Below are 18,614 nucleotides of genomic sequence, written 5' to 3' on the forward strand. Positions count from 1 at the left end.
TTATCATCAGACTAATTTTGTTCCCTTACATGGGATGCCATCATATCAGATCCTTATTTTATCAGTTATACCATTATAAGATATTTAATCATCAAATTTATAAATTTTAGCAGATTTACCTCTAACAACCCTACTACAAACAAGTTTTCATATACTGTATGAAAATGACTGGTAAAGAGGAAACTGTGTCTTTCTCACCTCTTTCATCACAGAGCTTATTCAGCAGTAGTTGCATTATCTGCTGCAACTGTTCTCTGGACAGCTGTCTCTGAAGAAGTGCTATGTGATATCAAACAAAACAGTTTTTGCCAAAACGATATTTTAAATGGCAGAAGAAAATGCATTTTAAATTTTACTTTTATTTAATATAAATACCAAAAATAAATTATCAATGTGATGTCATAGTGCAAAATTGTTTCACTTATGGTATGAATATGAGTAATTAACAAATTATGCCACTTAAGCAGTGCAAGTAATCAACGGAAGTCAGGAGAAATCTAAATTTACACCAGAGGTGCTATACTGTGAAGCTCCACTGTGTAAACTGGAGTTTAAACTGCAATTTGTTGCCGAATGATATTCTGATTGTGTGTGTGTCAGCATAGAACAGTGTAGTACAATGTGAGTCTGTGTGCCAATGGCAGACCTAATAGGATCAGGTCTGTGTGATTAATGGTAAATATTCTGAAAATGTGCTGTGTGCTCATTTAGTTCTATCACAAAAATTCACCACTGCTATGTTCTATATTGATAACACATTTTTAATTTAATACATGGTGCTATATCAATCAGCAGCACTTGCTGCCCATTAAAAATACCTGCTCTTTTTTTTTAGTGATGTGGTAACTGACTGGGTCATGCCAAGTTTGCTTGCTGTCTGCCACCACGAAAGAGTGCTATGCAGCTCTTGGTTCTCCCTGGCAGACTTGACTTTAAATTTGCTTCCCTTCATCTTAATAAGCTCTGACACCAGCTCTAACTGTTCCCCAGATGGTCTTGCTCTAACTAGGTTCTCTTTTCTTGAAGCCATGACCTTTTCAGTCTAACAAGTCCCTTATGCATGCATGTACTGGCTCCTCCTTTTGCTGTTGCACCATGTGCTATCCACCCATAAATTTAGCCTATGGTGCATCTTTCCTGTGATAAATGTTGCATTTCTTGAGTGAAATCATGACCACATTAAAGTCAGTGGGATGTTTGCCATTCACTTCAATGTGGCTGGGGTTTCACCCTGTATTTCCAACTCCTGTCAAATATAAGTCCCCCAGTCTACTCCCCAAAGAAAGGAAGTATTCCTTCATTTTATGATTTTATACGGTTAGTCAGCAAGCAACAGGGTGTCAGTGAAGGTCCTAGTCAAGCTGGAGTATCCCTCTTAAGAAATCACAGTGAAGATGGCACTGTTGTTTGTTTGTTTTCCTGTGTCGTCCTGTGTTCTTTCCCTACAGCTCTCTCTTTGGGGCAGGACCAAACAAAATGTTTGAGTTATTCTCATACTTTATATCCATTTTAATATAAGGGTAATCAAATTGTGTGCATCTGGTGAAGATTTTTTGTGGTTTTGAAGCAATTAAGTAGGACTTAGGACATTGTTCTCTCAGTCCATAAGGCCCTTGTAATATGAAATAGATAAGCTACATTACTCTATCACTGTTACTGCCAGATTTTGAGAGGTTTATGAGAAGAATATTTTTGTATGACTCTTTTTAGTAATACAGAGCCTACATACTATAGGGATGGATGAATGGTTTAAGGAAGATAACCAGCCAGTGTACAATTTTTTTCACCTGTTCAAGTTTTCGAATGTAAACTAGTTAGGAAAAAAAAGGTTTTATAAGGTCGTATTGGAAAAGAATCCCAAATCACTCTATGGATCTGGAAATCATCAGGGTTCTCTGAACTCCAAAGCACACTCTGGTTATGCTGTTCCCTTCCTCATAAGGTCAGAGGGGACCATTGTGATCTTCTAGACCGACCTCTGGCACATTGCAGGCCACAGATCCTCACCCAGTCCTCAAATAGACCTCTGACCTCTGGCTGAGTTACTGAAGTCATCAATTCAGGGTTTAAAGACTTCAAGATACAAAGAATTCACCATTTACACTAGTTTAAACCTGCAAATGACCCATGACCCATGCTGCAGAGGAAGGCAAAAAAACCCTCAGGGTCTCAGCCAATCTGACCTGGGGGAGAAATTGTCCACAATTAAAGCTGTAGCTGCTCAGCACTCTTGCAAATCAAACCCTTTAGATCAGTGGTTCTCAACCTATTTAGCATTGTGAGTCGCAATACTACCATTATGGCCCTGAGGATGTGACATGGGCCTCAGCTGAATGCTGATTGGACCGAGGGTTGAAAGCCACTGCTATAGATGTATTACATTTGTACAACTATACAGGGATGCCCAGATGCCATGGCTGCATCATGAAGCCAAGAAGTGCAAGGTTATAACTGCATTTTTAAATTGCTTTTATTGTTTTGATTGTCACAAATTTTTTGTAAGAGTTGGCAAATGAGTCCTACCTCCATGCTTACCCTGAGCACCTGCACAATCAAAACCTTTGCCATGCCAATCTGATACTGTTCCTCTTTACATAAATATATAGAGAGAGGTCTCAGTCAAAACTCCCAGTGATTTCAGTGGGAGTTAGAATTATATGAAGACTGCAGGAGCTAATGTGTGGATAGTTAATTTTTTTCATAGGTATGAATTTTAGAGCCCTTTCTGTCCTTAGATATGGCAAACTGCCCGGAACATCTGCAATGTCTTGCAGCACATGGATTTTTTTAACGTAATAAGTTAACAAGTAATTAACCTTACCTCTTTTTCCCTACAGAATAAAACATATCAAGAATTTTAATTAAAAAAAAGAAAGAATTAGCCAGAGTTACATTACCAGGCAGGATTTATAAGACTCACCATTAAATGTTTCACAAACTTAATTGGTTACAATTGGCACCGAACAGGAAAGGAACCTGGCATTGCTTTATGCTTAGGCTAAGCAGAATTGGATTTTTAATTCTTTATAATTTTGATGGATATTGGTTTATTTTTAAGCATCTTTTCAATTTTAATTGATTTAAATTTTTCACACTTGTATGGAATTATGGGAAGGAAATAATTATTTAATGACAGTAGATGGTGAGATTCAAAAAGTTAAAGCTTTATAACTGTTGACTGTTAACATCATATGTCAAAATCAAACTCTTAAATTCTTAAGCAGCATTTTTCCTACTTTGCTATCTGTATGTTTTGATTACTATCAATGGAAATATTTTTTCATCAGGCTGTGTGTGTACAGTGGAATAGATTTTATTGACATTTACCAGTAAAAATCTAATCCTGCCAAGCCTACACATGCTATACGAGTCCTCTGCTATCCACCCACTCCATCTCTAACTACACAAGTATGTTTTGTCCCTAAACTTCACAATAAGTGTCCATCTGTGGATAATCCAATGCATGGAATTATGTCTCCCTTGAAAACCATTTGGCATCTTTACTATTGACATTTCAATAGGATTTACAAGATTTCATATGCTTATTCTAAAGATTTATTCCTCTTCAAAATGCACAGCAAAGCATTTTTTCTCTTCTGATTTGATGTGTGTCTGTTTGATAGCATGTGATGCTATCCCACGATATTGTTCTTGTGATCCATTGTTTAATATATTCCCTCTATACTGGCAAGTGCATTAATATCTTCTGTTTCAATGTGCTTTTCCTGTTCAATGATTGTTATACCATAATGTTTTGTATCACCTGTATGTTACACAGTTTGCTGACATTATGTAATAACTCGGCATGTGTATTCTTTATGATACTCTAGACATAGACAACGTGGTGTTAGGGTTTAGTTTTGATTATTGATTAACATTAGATTACTCAGCTTAAACAGTTTAATAAACATAGGTAAACACCAGCACAGAGAAGTTGATACTTCACCAGCTCTGGGGAACAGGCTTGCAGCAATTACAGCTTATATCTTTTGTCTGTGTCTGTTTCAAAGTATGTCATGTGACTGAGACCAGGGAAATAAAAGGGCATTCTCTTGCCAATACTCTTTTTATAGTTCTATTTTACTGTATTTTCAGTCTTGTCAACTTTTGCAATTTTTGTTTGTGAAGTTGGTGGTTTAAAGCACCAGCTCCTGGAGGCCATTGACTATTTGGGATTCTTAGTTGTGATTTTTTTTAAGTAAGTTTCTACCCCTTATGGTTGTGGAGAAAAGCCTGAAAATGTGAACTGGGTAAGCCCTAAAGGCACAGAAGCCAGAAGACAACCCGTGTCTTTAAAAAAAATCATGGAAATCAATGGGCATGAGCATGTTGTTTACAGAACTTTACTCTTTAGTGCTACATTATTTATTTTAAATTGTTTCCTATTCTTCTCTGCATCAGAGGCAGGAGAAGCAGAATAGAATCTGCAAGCATCAGGACAAAAGCTCTGAAACGTTGTCATTAAAAGAAGTTTTCAAAGCTGAACTTGGAAAAATGAATGTTTTTTAAGATACCTGAAGTTCAGTTTCTATTTTATATCACATCGAGCTTTTCCCCATTGATTCCTAGCCCAAACAAAAGTGTTGATGAGAATTTGAAGTCTGAGACGGTACAATCGATGCAAAGTGTTATTGAAGTGTATTATAAACTATGCAGTGGTATTTAAGAAGCTGACAAATAGGTCACATGAAATCATCAGTGGACTGTGCCTTACTGAGGAATCTGCTAATGCTCTTTATACTCTTTCATACTTTGGCTAAAAATATTAGCACCATAACATTTCTAGATGGAGGGCAGTAGAGGTGATAGATGCAAGGTGATCAAAACACAGTAGGAGGCACATTTGGTTGGTTTCCAGACAGCCATCTTTCTACAGCTTTATTATTAACAATAATTTAATCTTTGCCAGCACTTTTTTCATTTCCGAGCTCTTGATGTGCAGATTATTTTTTTTAAAGTAACTGTATAGGAAAAATATTCAGATCATAAAGTTAATCCTTTATTAGAAGTGTTGCATATTAAAAATGATGCAACCCCAGGATCAATACAGTTTGCAAAGCAGCCGTGTACTTCAGGTGTTTGAATTAAAATGTAACAGCTGTAAATAGCATGTTGCTTATAGTCATTTTCTTTTTGTCAGTATTTTGTAATAATCCATATTTAATAGTTTGTGAACCTGAACTTTGCCTCCCAGAAATATGTGAGGAAAGAGAATATACTTGTATGGCTAAACTAAAAAAAAAATTATGTGAAATATATTATTTGGTTCAGCCAACATCCGTAGGTACAGAAATTCTTTATTTAATAACAGGTGTGTCAGAAAATAAGGAAACAAATGGACTTAAAATACTTCTCAAGAGGAAATATGTAGCTTACATTACAATAAAATGATAAAATTACAATAAAAAATAATATACTATTGTGGGGCCTGATCCTGCACCATCATTGTTACTAGTTGGGCTGAGGACCTCAATGTGAGTGGGATCTGGGCCATAAACAGTGAGGGATGTTTTTGTTGGATAACACGTATTCTAAGTTATTGCTTGTGCCCTTGAGCATAGTGCTGTGTTGGGAGCAGTAAAGAGCTACGCCACCCCAGGGGGAGAACCAGGACAAAGAATGCCTCCAGGAGTTCTCAGATGCAGGGGGGTGCATGCCTAATACCACATCCTTTTCTGGGGTGCAGCTTATTAGTCTTTGTAAACTTAAAGTAAACATTGGGTTCTGTGCATGACAGCGGAGTACTTGCCAATCCCAGCCCCTTGTGGAGGATAAGTTGTCTAAAAGAATAGTAACAGAGCAGTCTTTATCTTCCGTTGAGAGCAGGGATTACAATGATGGTTGACCGTTACATGGCCTGCAAAAGTGGAGGTTTCTTTACGCCTTCTCTCACATGTAGGTATAATCTGGCCTTAGCTAGACACTTCTATCAATGTTTTTATATTTGCTATATCACATTGTCATAAAGTTATATTTTATTAAACAAATATATAAAATTCACTGTTTACAGTGGAAGAAACCTAGTAGACTGATATCTAACACCCACATTGCAGTTTATATAGTTTGAAACCTGTATTGTGTAGTGTGACGGGGCAAGGCCAGATGGCTATAGAAAAGCAGTGGGAGATAGATATATTAGGTCCAGGCTAAACAAATCTCTGGTATAAGTGAAATGGCAGCTGCTCCAGGTCAATTAAGACACCTGGGGCCAATTAAGAACTTTCCAGAAGGCAGGGAGAATGCTAGGTTGATTGGGATACCAGAAGCCAATCAGGGGCTGGCTGAAACTAGTTAAAAGCCTCCCAGTTAGTCAGGTGGGTGTGCATGTCAGGAGCTGTGGGAGGAAGTTGCGCTGTTGGAGAAACTGAGTAGTACACACCATATCAGGCACAAGGAAGGAGGCCCTGAGGTAAGGGTGAAGTGGAGCTGCTGTGGGGGGGAAATAGCCCAGGGAATTGTACATGTTATGTTTCTAAAAGGTCAGCTACCATAGCTGATACTATTAGGGTCCCTGGGCTGGAGTCCGGAGTAGAGGGTGGGCTTCTCCCCCCCCCCCGCCCTTTTCCCCCTGATTAATCACTGAGACTGGGAGACAACAGAGACTGTGCAAGGAAGGATAACTTCTCCTCACCTCCCTCGCTGGCTTATGATGAAAATGGCTCAGTAGACGGTGACCCTTTTCTCCAGAGAGAGAAGGGTTACGTGGAGGGTCACAGTGGGCCTCTGAGGCTAGCGAAATCCACCAGGAAACGCGGGACCCACGGAGGCAAGGACAGAGCTTTGTCACAGTAGCTATTAATTTCTTTTTAAAGGTAAACAGATTTGTTTCCATTAAAATGTTTTCTTACATGATCTTAAATAAAGCACAATAAATGGTGTGTACTCTGCTTGAAGAATATCCTTGTGCCGATCGCTCATGAATTCCTCACACATCAATTGTTTAAATGTATTTGGTGAATGTGTTTGCCAATTTCCTGAGCCAATAGCATCTCTGGTATGGGCACTGTGTCTGTTACTGAAAAGGTACTAAGTCCTGTCCAACTGGACTACCCACTTGTTTGTGGTGTTCAGAATACTTATACTCTCCCATTTGATAACACTGAATACTGAGAACCAACAATATGGATTTATTCATTTTATTCTGCCCATAATTCCAACCCCATCTAGGAAAGAAACCTCTTTTTGATATGAGAAGCAATACAGATAAAAGTTAGTTTTGCCTCTCATCTTCTATAGGTGTCAATGTATGATGCAGACCATGTGAAACTGACCTGATGTCACTAACATACCGCAACTTCCATTTGATTTAGATTTGAAAACTGGTAGGTCAAGGTTACCATTGTTTCTTAATAATAAATATGTGACTATTATTATTAATTCACTATATATAACCATAGTATATGAGTACTCTTTACATAATTCAGTTAAAACAATAATTTCTTATATGTTCCCAGCATGGAGACTTCTCCTAGAAGTAGGTTTCACCAACAAGTTTATACTTGTTCTATTTCCCCAAAGCCAAACGAGTCAGCAGCAATCACTGTCATGGGAAAAGAGAGAGATCCAGAATTTGGGCCTTGCTGTTTAACCTTGTGAGAACCAGCTGCGGAAAGTGCCCTACCCGCTCTGGCTCCTTGGTGTTCTGCTCAGGGCTTCTCTAGTCTGGGAGTAAATGTATTGCTCCAGTGTGGCCATTGATCTAATGCTATACTAGATCAGACCAGGGTCCATCAAGTCCAGTACCCTGTCTGCAACAGTGGCCAAAACCAAATGCTTCAGAGGAAGGTCTATGAATTCTTGCAGCTTTGCATTGAGCAGAGGTTGTCATTGAGCTGTGTACTGTGATGCCCAGGTCCCTGTCTTGGGTTTATACAGTTACTTTAGAACCCAGTAAGGTATAAAGGTAGTTCAATTTTTTCACTCAAGGATGCAATAGGATCTTATTGTTCTGTTTTATATATCTCCCTAAATGGTAGATAACCTCATTCTACACTTAAACTATAGTAGACTCAGGGTGGACTCTTTGGGGTAGAGATTGTCTCTTTTCTATGTATATGTACCATGCCTAGCACAATGAGACTCCAGTTTTGTTTGGGCCTTTAGGCACAAGTCATAGCAATAAAATGATTGTACTAGGTGTTGGGCATACATAAGAGGTAGGTCCTTCCCCAAAGAGCTTACAATCTAAATAGACTAGGCAGAAAAAATGAATTAGTAGTATTATCCTCCCTTATGGATAGGGAACAATGGTGTTTGCAGATACTTGTCACCCCAAGCACTTCTATAGAACAGAATTTTGCAGATGTTTGGCAAAATGTGTATTCTGTAAAGGAAAATTAAAGATTTGCCAAAGGCTGCATTAAGAATAATTGGAATATTTGGCGAACCAAGGTATTTTCTGGTTCATAAATTGTAGGGGTGGTGGTAGTTCTACATAGTGTAGTTGTTGTGATAATCTGTATCCACTTCAGTGCTTTACTGTGTCCAAACCACTAAATAAAGATTCACGTGGATGTGGAGGAAGTTCAGGAAACCACTTCCCCGTTATCCATGTGTATTCAATGTACCCGTCTGACTGGCTGAAACAAAATCACAACATGATATTCCATGAAAAATGAGTTTTCTATTGTAGCTTTGTATTTTTCTCTTCCTGCAGAATAAAATTCACATGTTCAAATACGAGTCAGGTTTTTTAGGCTGGTTTTTTTTTTTGCACAAGTATTGATATAATCTGTAATATTTTTTGTTCCAGCAATATTGCCTGATTCCATGAAGTCAGGGAACATACAACAGCATAATCCAGTTACATGAATTTGTTTGTGTACACTTTTAACAGTCTGAGAGCTAGTATGTAAAGGTGATTTCTTGTGATCAGCATTTGTGTGTATGTGTTTTTTTCTCCCCCCTGACAGCATTGCGGAGTCGATCAGGACGGTCCATCATCAATGGAAACTGGGCAATTGATCGACCCGGGAGATATGAAGGAGGAGGGACTACATTCACATATAAACGCCCAAATGAAATCTCAAGCACTGCAGGGGAGTCCTTTTTAGCAGACGGTCCGACAGATGAGATCTTGGACGTCTATGTAAGTTTGTCAAATTCAGATTAACCTTCCTAGTGGAAAACAGGAGTTCTGGTTTTTGTTCACACACGGCATTAAAAACACAAGCAATAACAATAGATAAATGCCAGCATTCCATTTAATCCTTAAAGGTAACAGTGTTTTAGATATTACAATATCCTTTGCTGTTACTTCTGTATTGCCCCAGATCACAGGAAAACTAAACAGTAACAGATATCTGTTACCACCTGAGTTTACTGACCCAGTAAAACCAATTTTACTTGTTGAGTAAAATCGGAGGCAAAGCATACAGTATTCTTTATTTTATGAGAGCTGGATTTCCTCCAGACACTTTTCTACTGAAGTTAATTTGGCTTGGTTTAGTTTTATAGTTACCCGAATCAAATGTCTGAAGCAGGTCAAGACCTCTCATGGATTCAAGCCTTCTTGGTTCTGTATTTTTTAAATAAATATAAATAAAAGCAACAGTATGTACAAAATGAAGCATTCCTGGGCAGTTTTAATGGCAAACTTCATTAGGAAATCCTGAACAGTAGACACTCCACAAAGCAATCGCAGAACCAAGTTGCAGTGAAATCCTGGCTCCATTGAAGTCAATGGCAAAAGTATTCAAAGATTCAGTGTATTTCTGGTATTGTTCAACACTGAAATAAAAATGCAATTGTGGATTATTATAGCATACTATGAAATAAATTGTGCATATAGGCATGCTCATACACACACACACAAATATAAAATAAAATATATTGTCTGAAAGACCACATGTAGTGTAGGTACACAGTCTGATTTGATGATATTGGTTGTTTTAATTGGCCAGGGTTTGGTCGTCATTAAACTCAACGAGTGATGACCCATGATAGAAAAATTAGTGCAATATATTTTTATAGAAAGTGCACTGGCTCCTACAAATGGAAAAGTTACAAATGGCAAAATGATTAAAAAGTAACAATAATTATTTATTGTATTGCTTTAACAGGGCACAGCATGGGAGATCGGGATGATTTTTCATTTGTTGTGATGTAAAATTTGGATGTAAAGATAAATGGATTCTGATTGCCCAGAATGCATATTACTAAAAAAAATATTATGAGCACTTATGTAAAGAATATTGGATGGTGTGAGCTGAGATGCTGTGATGTTTTTATTGCCAAGAAATTGATGCCTAATGTATGATGATTGCATTACCCAGAGAAAAGGCAAAGGAGCCATGCATGACTTATGCGGGTGTTCCCAAATAAGTATCATCAAAAACTTTAGAGTACCTTAAATTAATCATAATAAAATGTATTTTGATTTTTATAGCTCTTATATCTCACGGTTTGTTTGTGTCACTACTATGTATTGATTTAATCTTTGCCTGTTTATCTCCCTTCGTTTTTCTCTTCAAGACATCTTATTTGCCAGAAAGAAAACAGTAAGATTGCCGTGGGTTTGGGCACAGCTTAGTGACTTGAACTGTGGGTTATTGCTGTGGACTGGCCCCCTGGTTTGGCATTCTCTCTCCTTCATCATGCTCTCTGTAGGATGTCAGGACCACAGGAGGCTCATCTGGGCTGGCTGATAGATCAGCATTTTCCCTTTCACTGCACTGTGGGTTTGTTGAAAAGCCATCTGGTTTGTCTTAAAATGGAGATTGGAGAGTTAGATAAAAGAAAATCATAGGAGCTTTGTTAATAGCATAATCACCCTGGCACAGGTCCTGACTTTCTAGTTACAGAGAGATAGCTAATATTAACATAAACTAGTTTCCAATTCCTCAACTCCTTGAAATGTACAGTCCTTGTCTTACCATTTCTGAATCTTCCACTTTTCCTTAGCGCTGAACCCTGGGAGCTTTAAGAATCAGGAGCCATAGGAGAGCTTTCCTCGGAACTACCCAAACCATAAGGTCCTGATCTGAAGAGCACCCTCAGCTCCCACTGAAGTCAATAGGACTTGAGAGTGCTCAGCACCTTGCAGAACTGGGCACTAAGAGAGTGCATTTTAAAATTGTAGCGAGAGGTCGGAAGGTCAGCCCTTGTAGAAATCATTACAGGCAGTGCATTTTCATATGATTCCAGAAAGTGGGTGCTCTCATTGGGGTGGAGCTCAGAGAAAAAGCTGTTGTCTGCCAGAGGAAACACTTTTCAAAGTCAAAGGGATGGACCCTAACTCGGAATAACTCTGTAGACTTCTGTGGATTCCAGAATGGCTTTCGGACTGCAAAACAAACCTAGTGCCACAAGTTTGTTGCTGGTGGGTCATGGGGGTGTAGAATGGATTTTCTCTTGGTTGTAACCCTTGCTTTTGCAGAACCAAGGAACTTTTCATGTTCAAGAGGCAGTGTCTGGCTGATAAGCAACTCAGGTATAAGGCACTAACAGCAATCTGTAGTGATGATTTTTTTAAAGACTTTTTTTGAATTAAACTCGCTGAGGCTTCTGCCAGAGCAATCCAACACCCCTGCAGCCGTGTGATCAGCTGCATTATTAAAGTAACCAAGGCCAGATTAATAGAATCAACAGTACATGGTGTCTATAACTGATAATGCAAGCACCTCTATTCCCACTCCACCAGCATAATGTAGGGCTGCTAGGGGATTCAAATGGTTTTCCAGGAGACGTAAGTACCTTGCAAGGGCTTTATCATGAAACTCCTAGGTTGGTAAGCACTTATTCACACACCCTCCCATTGATTTCAATGGGATACTCATGTGAGTGCTTGCTAATGTGCCTAAGGATTGTACAGTTGGGCTCTAAAACCTCTACCCTTTGTTGCTGTCTTTCTTAAAGCAGGTACGCTCAAGGTTCCCAGTGCTAGATAAAAATATTAAAACAAACAAACAAACAAACAAAAAACATACCAACCCTTTTGTCCAACAGTAGAAGAAACGAGGGATCTTTTCTGCATGTTTGGCTATGTGTGGAATGTTCAGTCCAACTGTCTGAAAATGTATTTGGCAGTTGTCGGGAACACAATTCTATATCAGTGATACAGTCACCACAATAAGAAAAGGAGAACTTGTGGCACCTTAGAGACTAACCAGTTTATTTGAGCATAAGCTTTCGTGAGCTACAGCTCACTTCCTCACGAAAACTTATGCTCAAATAAATTGGTTACTCTCTAAGGTGCCACAAGTACTCCTTTTCTTTTTGCGAATACAGACTAACACGGCTGCTACTCTGAAACCAGTCACCACAATGTGTATGTGGACCTCTGTTATCTATTTACTTGAGCAGTGTTAAACGACTACTATATAAATTGAATAGACATACAATTGTTGTTAGCTATTTTTGCTTGCTGCTTTATAAATACTGTGGTGAGTGATATGTGCAGAGCTGCAAGGCTATAAAAGGAAGCAACTTGGTATATGAGGTAACACAGATGGGTTAATAACATAAGAATGGCCATAGTGGGACAGAGCAAAATTTTGTCTAGCCCAGTGTCCTGTCTTCCAACAGTGCTCAGTGTCACATGTCCAGAATGAACAGAACAGGGCAATTATCGAATGATAATACATAAGTGCTGTTTATGTGTTCTCAACTCAAGTAGAACTGTCAATCATTTGAGGAGAGAGCTAGCGGGGTTTGGAACATTTGGATTTGGACCCTTCCCTTTCTTTCTTCTCTTTCTTGTTTACCTTTTCTCAATTATCTGTCAGGTCAGTTATTTCAGACCCAACCCATTTGTCGTATGAACCTCTCTCGCCACCTAGTGTTCAGTGAAAGACTCTTAACGACACTTCTGTATTTTCACATTGTGCACCTGTACCAAGAAGACACATATGATGTAGTTCTTCACAGTGAGGATTTTGAGTAACAGCTGTTCCTTCCTATTACAATTTAGTGCAATTTGCAAGCGTAGAAACTCATCTTTTCCTTTCTTGTCTTAGCCTTTCAGGAACAAATTGTTTATTTTCATATTTCACTGACATGTACCAAACAAATCTTTGTCTTTTCTAATAGTAGCAATCATCATGCTATTGATTGGTTTAAATGCATATTTCTGTTAAACAGTAGTAACCTAATAGGTGGTTTAAGTGAAAGGGTGATTATTTTGAATCAGATAACATTTATTTGGCTGTTTTTCCTCATAGATGATACATCAGCAACCTAACCCAGGTATACATTATGAGTATATAATTCCAGAAGCCAACGTCATTAGCCCTCAGTTGCCTCCTCACAGAAGACCAGGTAAATCATCATTGCATTAAGCATATTCTGTAACATTATGGGCCAGTAGTAATATTCTGGCCTCACTGAAGTCAATGGAAGTTTTGTCATTGACTTCATGGGGCCAGTATTTCACCCCCAATGTTCAGCTGGTGTAAAGCAGTGTAACTCCATGGACTTCAATGGAGTTACTCTGATTTGCTCCAGCCTAGGATCTGGTTCTTTATTTTTATTTTGAAGGTAATTTTTGTCTTTAACGTGTCACATGGGATAAGAACACACTGTGACTTTTCCTTGATCAGTTACTGTTATGAGCTGAATTGCTGTGCCTGTATTTCAGAAATTAAAATACTTTTTCTTTCTTTTTGGAGTTTGATGTTTTGAAACAACCTTTCTCAGCTTCTCTCTCTCAATCCTGTGGAAATTTCTAAGCCCCCAAAGCTAAAATTTCTCTAGACAGAATGTATTTTAAATTCTATAGCATGGAGGTGTGTTAAATGTAACAGTAATTCTGAAAAAAAGAAAAAAAAGAAAATTGGCAGGCAAGTTTGGTACTATTTCTCATGTTTTTGATTCTCCTTGTCAGATTTGTATTGGCTCTATAGTCTGTTTCTTAATGAGGAGCAGCTGGAATTTGACATTAAGAGGCACAGAATATGGAGCATGATGAAAAAACAAATCCTTGGGAAACTGGATTGACATTAGGTGCAATAATTATGCTAGAAAATGCCTGGTGAATTTCCACTTTTGTGTGTGTGTTTGCTGGCTGAGAATTGGGTGCCTCATTGAAAAGCAGCAAAGTCTTTGTCTGCAGAACAACCCAGCAAGTCTGTATATGGAGATAAAAGCTACTTCCAAGCTTGACAACTTTGTAGACCATTGTTTCAACTACTAATTAGTGAATGCATTAGCTAATATTTGAAAGAGATGATCACTCTTTTAATTTGCTCTTGTTGCCTGTCCCCAGGGGAGCTATTCAATGGTCAGTTAGAACTGACAGATGGTACAGATCACGAAGATGAGAATTTGCGTAGGGAGACAGACACTCACACTGGACAGTCAACAGGGACCTTTCCTGTTATTCAGCCAGGAAGGTTTCCTTCTCATCAGCCAGACAACCAGGTCCCTGCTGTGCAGCCACCACGACGAAACCGAGAGCACAACTGGAAACAGGTTGGAACAACTGAGTGTACCACTTCGTGTGGGAAAGGTAAATGCTTTACAGTGTATGCACAGTATTTATATTACACACCAGAGGATTCCAGGCCAGGAGAAGAAAAACATGGGGGAAAGAGCATGTTAGAAAACCCAGCAAATCCCTGTAGACATTAGACATATGTTTGAGCCACTGCTTTCTGTTGTTTCTCACTAAGTGAAAGACAGACAAATCTGTAGCACAAAGTGGGTACCAAATATATGTCAATAAAAATAATTCTAAAATAAAATAAACAGGCCATGGTACACATAGTTTATAAACAGGCTTGGCAGAGTCCAATTTTTTTTCATTTCAACAGATAATATTAATGTTTATTTTAAGCATTTTTTATCAATTACAATTTTCATAGTTTTGCAAAATTATGGGCTTTAAGAATTTTTTATATTTTTATCCATTTACATTTTCACAGCTGTGGGAATTTTTTGAGGGGGTCAATCCATAGAGGGGGTCAGTCCATAATTATTTAATGACAGCAATATTCAAAAAGGTAAAGCTTTATAACCATTAAAACAAAAATTGTCAACACACATCAAAATATACAAAATATCCTTAAACTCTAATAAGTTCTCAAGCAGAATTTTTCTTACTGTCCCTATCTGTAAATTTAAATGATTATTGATGGAAATATTTTTCATTGGTTTGTGTGTTTGGTGCAATCGACGTTTACTGACATTTACTGGTAAAGATGTAATTCTTCCAAGCCTAGTTAAAAAGCAGAATATGGCATCCATTTCTGAAATGAGAAATATTGCAGTCTTTTATGGCTGAGGACAGTTGCCTCAAGTTGCTTTTCTCATGTTTCCCTGATACACTATCATTATCCTCAGCATTCTTTGGTTTCCTTTCCCCATTTGTTTAAATCCTCCATTTTCATTGGTACTTTTTGCACCTCTGTCAATATCTTCCTCCTATTTGCCTGGATTGCACCTTTACTGGCAGTGATTCCTCCAGTGCTGTTCAGCTCAGAGCTCCATTTGCCAGTTAGATGCCCTTACAATATGTGGTGTGAATTACAAGCTTTTTTAGGGGTTCGACCCCTTTAATTAACCTTTTGCGTGATGGTACATAGCTGTTTACGGCACAAAAGCTGGTTGAACTAGCCAATTGTAGGAACAAAGGTACTGATGCTTTTGACAAACATCAGTGGTATATTCTCCAAAACCAGTGTGCAGGACCTGAATACTCGAGCAGAAGATGGTAGTAGAGTGTGTAGTTTCTAGAGATTTATGATGTCCAAACACAATTTTTTTTAATGGTTACAGCCTCTCTTGCTGAAGCAGCTGAGTACCCTTTTCCTATTTGAAAATCAACAAATTATATTAAAATATAACCCAAATTGGGGTACTCTAATAAATACTGTCCTTTTTGGAATAAAACCCAAGAGGACATAATAAAAACAATCAAAATAGGATATAATCTAAACCAAGTGAAAGTGTCTTCCACCATGCTCTGACGCCTGCTCTAGCAGACCTCTGACGGGAGTAAATTCTACTGGTGGGGAAGCTCACCTGAGAAGTCGTGGCACCAGGCACACTTAACTCCAGGTATTGTCAACACATACCTCCTGGCTGATCTTACTTTAAAATGGAGGGGCTCTCTCAGAGAGCTGGGCCAGTGAGGTGTATGACAGGACTACTGGTATAGCTAACAAAACACAGCTCTACGCGTTCCATATAACTTGTTAAGCTGCTGGGAAAATTGTGGTTCTGTTGAGCTAGAATAAAGGAAAATTTAACTCTGGACATAGAGGAAAGGTAATATCTTTGTGGCAGTCAGCATATTCCTGAGGTGAGGGAAAGCAATTAAAGGTGGTGATGTAAAGGGAGTTGATAGCGTATTCTGTTACTGGGAATACTGAACTGTTAGAGAGATGTGACTGCTCTGCAAACCTATTTCCTCTGGGGAAAAATTGTAGTTAATTTTCTTTAGGGCTCTCTCCTTGCTTCAAGATATGAAACTGAGCTAGTGCATGAAATCTTAATGCTGTGCTGATCCTTATGCACATCATCATCATAATGAATTCAAATTATATCTCTGACAGGAGAGCTGGTAGTTAAGCACACTACATGGATGTTCTCTTTTTTTATTGTTATTCCCTGCTAGTACAAGACAATGAACTGGGAAATCTGCCCTACTTGCGGAAATTATGTCAGAAATGTTACAGTACTAAAATCAGGACTCTTGTGAGTCTGACACATTGTGGGGGAGGGCAGTGAACGTAAACCAGAATTATTTTGCTTGGCCCTAGGAAATGGCTTCTAGATTAGGGTATGTGGACAGGATCCTCAGCTACTGTAAATAGACATAAACTCTCTTTCAATCAGTGAGGATCACAGCTGAGGATTGGGACCATCATATTTTCAGAAGGTGGAAGCTGAAGTTTCTGTGCAAAGGAATTGTGCATTTGAGTACTCAGATCAAGAAATTCTGCATCAAATGCAGGTGCACACATCTGTAAGGGTTTTGAGGGGTTTCAGTCATTTTATAGGAAGAATGTTGGAAACTTTCCTTTGTAATCCCTATGATCAGAATTTTGCTGTTTTTAAATATCTGGCAGTCAGTGGGAAGCAGCTATAAAATCTGAATGCCGATTTAACAGCAGAACACTAGAACAATATAATATCACAGGAAAGCTTTCAGCATGTTATGGAACTGAGACTTACACCCTGAAATTAGAGAGGAGGAATGTCTGAAATAAATATTCCTCCCCTAGGTTCTGAGTGGGACCTGGGGTCAACCTTGTATCCCAGACTCTACCAAATTTAATTTGGAGCAGTATACTGTACTGGGAGTACTATGATTTGCTGATAGTATGAACAATTTTTTACAAATCTAGTCCTGAGTTACTTGGTTGACTACCTCTGCCCATGTAATCCTCCAAGGCAATTGAGGTCCAACAGGTTCTTTGTTCTCTCCCAAAGAGAAATGGTAAAGTGAGGCAAAACAATTCGTTGAAACAAAGTTGAAATTTTGAATTTGTTTCCATTTTGCAGAATTTGTAAAGGAATGGGTTTTTTTTCTTTCTTAAAAACATTCTGAAATTTTTTTTGATAATTTTTGAAATTTTAGTTTTTTCCACTTTTGCCTTTTTTGAAACTGCAAAAAAAATTGATGTCCATTGTTTCCTTCACTTTTTCATTTTTTCGTTTCTTCTTTTGCTACTCTGTAATTTTTCATAACTTCTTCAACTTTGGGAAGTTATTAACTATCAAAAGGAGGAAAGAAAAGAAGAAACGCCCCTAGACATCATTTATTCTCTTTCATTCCATGGCAGAATGAGATCAAGGAAAAAGGAGAAGAAAATGATTGATTTTTCATTAAAAACTGGAAATATTGGATGTATTTTTCACTGAAGTTTTTGATTTTGAAAAAAGGCCATTTATCTTTCTTTTAAATTATTTTTCAGATGAAAAATATCAACCAGCTCTTGTCCTAAAGTTCCACCTGATCAGGCTGAGGGTGTAGTTTTCTAGTACCAGGGCCATGCCTGTGGAAACTACTAACTTCCCCAAACAGAGTAGGGAGGGTATTTCTATGGCACCAACCCTGTGCATCAGCCAGAAATAGATGAGATCATATGCCACTGAAGTTTAAACACTCCAGGAACCACAGAAACTCCTCCTGAGAGCAAACCCTCTTTCCTGTTCCCCTGTCCTCCAACACAGACTGTGGCTTAGCTGTAAATGGAAACACATTACAGAGAGACCGGTCTGAATACGAAATTTATTAACAGTGATACTGTAGTGTGCAGCATGTTCTTAATTTAAAAAGCAAATTTGTAAAGAAAGCTAATGAGTAAAGCACCCTGCTGATTGCTAAATTACCTACTTTCTACTAGAACTGGAAGAATGAAGATGGCTCTGTATACAATTTTATTGTAAATTAGCATTTCAGATGCAAAACTTCTCATTTAAATATATTGCTGAATGAATTTAAATTTGGCAGATGTGTAAGCTTTTAATTTCCTTTATTACAAATGCCATATTTTGCTGTATGTCAGACAACAGTTATCATTAATCAGAACCACACTTATTGTATTTAAACCATGGGTGTGAGTTAAAGCTATTACAAAACTTTAGTGCAAGATCAATTAAAACAAATTGCCATCTGAATGTACTGTGCATGCTCTCGCTCTCTCTCTCGCAGCTAACCTCCCAGTTAG

At 38.2% G+C, this 18,614-nt stretch overlaps 1 protein-coding gene across 2 annotated transcripts in view; it reads left to right on the forward strand.

Annotated features, from left to right (window-relative positions):
- The window catches only part of THSD4 (thrombospondin type 1 domain containing 4), a 612,634-nt gene that overhangs the window by 528,419 nt on the left and 65,601 nt on the right, over positions 1-18,614 (forward strand). For both annotated transcript variants that reach the window (XM_048867069.2, XM_048867070.2), the window contains 3 exons: positions 8,913-9,088; positions 13,161-13,257; positions 14,204-14,446. In XM_048867069.2, the coding sequence (XP_048723026.2) occupies positions 8,913-9,088; positions 13,161-13,257; positions 14,204-14,446 (516 nt within the window). The remainder of the gene's footprint in view (positions 1-8,912; positions 9,089-13,160; positions 13,258-14,203; positions 14,447-18,614) is intronic.

This window comes from Caretta caretta, chromosome 10 (assembly GCF_965140235.1).
Source record: "Caretta caretta isolate rCarCar2 chromosome 10, rCarCar1.hap1, whole genome shotgun sequence".
NCBI lineage: Eukaryota > Metazoa > Chordata > Testudines > Cheloniidae > Caretta > Caretta caretta.